The sequence below is a fragment of the Branchiostoma belcheri genome, unplaced genomic scaffold (genome assembly GCF_001625305.1).
Source record: "Branchiostoma belcheri isolate BF01 breed outbred unplaced genomic scaffold, Haploidv18h27 scaffold27, whole genome shotgun sequence".
NCBI lineage: Eukaryota > Metazoa > Chordata > Leptocardii > Amphioxiformes > Branchiostomatidae > Branchiostoma > Branchiostoma belcheri.
The window spans coordinates 2,477,598-2,481,824 of record NW_017803876.1 but is presented as its reverse complement, the minus strand read 5'-3'; the positions used below and the strand labels follow the sequence as shown (position 1 = coordinate 2,481,824).

The 4,227-nt window shown below is 41.5% G+C and overlaps 1 protein-coding gene across 1 annotated transcript in view; it reads right to left on the bottom strand.

The window, feature by feature from the left end:
* Positions 1–509: 509 nt before the first annotated feature.
* The window catches only part of LOC109472140 (ankyrin repeat and EF-hand domain-containing protein 1-like), a 16,218-nt gene continuing 12,500 nt past the window's right edge, over positions 510–4,227 (bottom strand). Inside the window, exons 7-9 of the mRNA XM_019771715.1 lie at positions 3,904–4,130; positions 3,385–3,581; positions 510–877 (exon numbers count right to left, since the gene is read on the bottom strand). Of these exons, the coding sequence (XP_019627274.1) occupies positions 560–877; positions 3,385–3,581; positions 3,904–4,130 (742 nt within the window). The 3' untranslated portion in view covers positions 510–559. The remainder of the gene's footprint in view (positions 878–3,384; positions 3,582–3,903; positions 4,131–4,227) is intronic.

Here is a 4,227-nt window from a genome sequence, read left to right as displayed (position 1 = left end):
CCTACAAATCTTAAATTTTATAGTGAAAACATTGCCACACTCCTATAGACCTCAAGTTGCCTTTCTAATTGCAACCTAAACAGCAATTGAAAGACCAGCAATAAACGTTATGAATCCTTCCTGTTTTTATGTTATCTTCAATAATCTTGTTCATCTTACAAAATACTTTCATTTATTCTTCAAGTTGATAATTTCCACTTTGAAGAAATCTTAAGGTTCTTCCACTCCCCAGCTATTTGAACATTTGAAATGCACCATGGAGAGGCTATAGTGGTTTAAACAGTTTTCCAAGCCAAAGGTGCACAACCTTGATTTTCTCTGTACCGATGTTTCGCTGGCTTATCTACGGCCTTCATCAAGACAAATTGAACTTTCTCTTATTGTCATAATGTTGTAGCACCATTACATATTTACAACTAGGAGAAAGTTCAATTTCCTCTTATGAAGATGGCAGATAGGCTGCCGAAATGTTGGTAGAGAGAAAAATACAGTTGTCCACCTAAGGAAAACAATATTAATTTAATATGCTGATGAAACTACTTTGGACGCTGGTAGTTTCTCAGTCTTCTGGCCCACCGAACAGCTCGACCCTGGAGGCGATGTTCTTCTGGAAGGGAGGTTTGTAGTTGGGGAAGTCCAGCTCGTACCCCCACCTGGTCCTCTCCGTCTCCTTCCTCTGCAGCAGCTCGTCCTTGGTGGGCTGGTGCGTCCAAACCTTCTTGGGCTCGTACGTGACGTCCTCCCGCTCCTCCACGCGCCCCGCCATGCTGGACTGGACGCGGATGACCGAGCTTCTCCTGTCGGCTGACCGGGGCGGTGTCTGCAGCGGGGGCATGAACTCAGGCACCAGGTCCTTCACCTTACCTGGGTCTGGGGACTGGAGAAACAATAATGCAGTGAGTAAACCTTTCTTAAGGTTCTAGATTCTTCTTCTGTCGGCTGCTACTTACAGGCTGTGAGTTCTAGATTGTCTTACCATAAGGCCACACCAATTTAATTTCTTGGTTAACGGATTTTTCTAGAAAAATAATGGAGCGGGCGGGCGAAAAAAAAAAAATAAAACAGGCCTAGGCATCCAATTATGGCCCAAAATGGTATGATAGGAGCCATGAAGTCAACACACCAGGCTGGTTCAAAATTTAAACAATGAATTATGAACTTTTAATGATACCATTGCATTGAAAGATGGAATGACTGTAAAAAGTAGTAAGCAAAGGACTCTTTTCAACTGTTCAGGGCAAAATATGAGCATTTTGCAGTTGATTCTGAATTTTTATTTTTATTTGCAAATCAGAAAAAAATGAAGCGGCGAATCCGTTAACCAAGAAATTAAATTGGTGTGGCCTAACCAATAGAATTGTGCTTACTACATATAAACCATGTTTTATGTTTAGTACTTTCTCACCTTTGGCAGTAGAACTAGAAGAGCATTGAAACATGGAATAGCCAAATTGTTTCACAACTGAATCTACTCTCTGTTAACCTAGGCTATAGAAAACCTTACATAAAGCACAATATTCAACCAAAACATAAAGTGAAATATGCAAAATCAAAGCACAGCAAAGGTTAGCGAACACACAATACATACAAATGGCAAAGCCAACAGGTTATGATCAAAAACAGCACAGTACACTTCACTACACTCATGCTACTAAGTCACTATGTGCTATATGTAGAATTGTACCATTACTGGCACAAGATGATTTTTTACTAAATACACAACATCTAAAGCTTCCTGGTAAGTGCAATATTTGCTTTGACAGGTTGCCATTGTTTAAAGATGCTCTTCAACTACCAACAAGACTATTTTCTACAACCAGTTTGGTACTTCCCTGATAGTTGTTGGTAATCAGTCATGTGTCTGTCAGTCAGATGTCATGGGGTCAGTGATGTTGGTCGTGTGACATGCTGGTCCAGTTTTTCATCTGTAGCTTGTCACGTCATGCATTTTCTCCAAAACGAGTCTCTGTCCAGTGTCAGTCAGTCACATACCATAATTCAACATTCCCATATTGAAAATCTCTAGCCTAATCTTGTCATCTCTCAGAAAGCTTTTTCCTTCTCTACTCTTGTGACTCAAAATCTATGTTAAACCTAATGTAATTGCTAAACTTATAATGTTGTTTTGTTTGTTAGAGGGTCTAGAACTCATGACAACACATCAACGCATGGTGCTCTTGATAACACACTTGGATGTCAAAACTTTGGTGAGTAAAAGCAACCTTTATCTACCACACATGGTTAGTCTGATATATCACAGTTGTCTGTTACCTTATTACCTTATTCAAATGTGACTTTATGGATTCTCGCTTCCTCCTGGGGCATGATGGGACAAAGATGTAGCTGATGAGTATTATTTACAAACTGATGGAATGAAGGTGGGTGAGATAGTGCCTGACTTGCCTCTTTGATGAACCTTTTAATTGCAGTGGCATCTTTGTGCAGAAGCAATAATTAATTTGGCAGATGTTCACACCTTTAAAGTGTAGCTTTATGAATTTCTGAAATTTGTGCATCAGATAAAATGAAATGAAGAAAAGCCAATAGGAAATGCAGCAGGTGATTTGTTCAAACATGCAGCCATGATCATGCTGACAGTTCACTTCCTTTCATCATTTTCACTCTATGTGCAACTATAAATTTAAAATACTGTGTTGTACTCAACATTGTTTTTAGCACAGCAAAGAAGGCACCATCTTCAGTCCTTATAATGTTTATCGTCCAGCACAGTGAAAATTTATTCTGTTAGTTTTTCAATGACTTTATTGTGGTTAGGAATCACCCAGGGTTAGTGTCACCACATCCTCGTGGATTAATTTAATAATACATTATGGTCTTGTTAGTTGAGTCAGTTTGGTTACATGGGCACTATACTAGGAATCGAAAGTTGTTTTTTTTTTTTAAATGATTTCAAACCTTTTTTAATGTCAAACCATTACACTGGTAAATTTAAGCAGTATTCATTTATTACACCACACATGATAAAAGATTGTGCAACTTTTGACAAGTTGGCCTTTAGGGAAAGGCTGTGTCAAAGTGGCCCATCATTGATTGTTAGTTTTTTGTTTGTTCACATCATCAGGCAAACTTAAGCTCCTGAAAGCATCTGAAGGAACCTTTTGACTCATCTGTATATTGATATGATTACTGGTAAAATGACATTTGGAGCTGGTGCAAAACTGTCCTTCTCAAAGCCAAGAGAGATGGGTCTCTATAAGGGCTGTACACAGACACCAGGGTGGTGAGATGGGGGCCTGGTGGGAATTTGGAAGGAAACTTGCGGAGCCTCTTCTTGGCTTTCTTTTCCACAGGTTTGTGCTGGTGAATGTGATACACAGTATGTGTGGTGATGGGTGGCAGGAGAAACCTCACAGTCTTTTTTACCTTCTTCCCTCCGTCAGGCCCGTCACCCTTCCCGAAGGGGATGGGAGGGACCGTCTGCGGGCGCGTGGCAGGGCTCTTCTTGGCCGCCCTCCCTCCCTTCTTCTTCTTGGGTGCAGGCAGAGAGTCAAACTTGGCCTGCACGATCGACAGCACTCTGGGATCCGCCCATTCCTTGGCAGTGTCCAACGCATTGTGTTCTGAAACAGGATAACAACGAGCCCTGTAAGTACATAACTGTACTACCTGTAAACAAAGACTGTGAATCAGATGTACACTATGTATGCTACCTTACCCCTAAATTATCATGATGATGATGTTCATGCACACATGACTGAAAAAGTTAAGGTCTTCATCGACTACGATAGACAAACCTCAACAACATATTACCTTACCCTGCTGCAGTGCCATTTGCTGTGAATTTTGGTTGAAGCAAACTCAGGTTTCGGTCAAGTCATCTACTACATGTATCAGACAAGTTTTGAACAGCACTTGAGGAAGCTGCCCCAGGAAGCAACTCACCTTTCTTGTTTTCCTTCCTCATGTTGACACCCTGCTCAATCAGGAAACTGACGATGGGTTCGTTTGAGCACTCGATGGCCCTCATCAGAGGCGTGGCCCCATTCATGGTCTGTGCATCGATGTCGGCCCCTGCACTCACCAGGGTGGTCACCACATCCACCTGGCCCCCATGGCAGGCGTGGTGCAGGGGTGTCCAGCGGAAGTTGTCTACTGCATTAACACTGGCACTAGATAGAAAGACAAGAACAAGCTTTTCAATTTCTTCCCTCAAAAGATGAACTAAAACATCAGCCACATCAGCTGCCATAATATTTACAGGTTCTG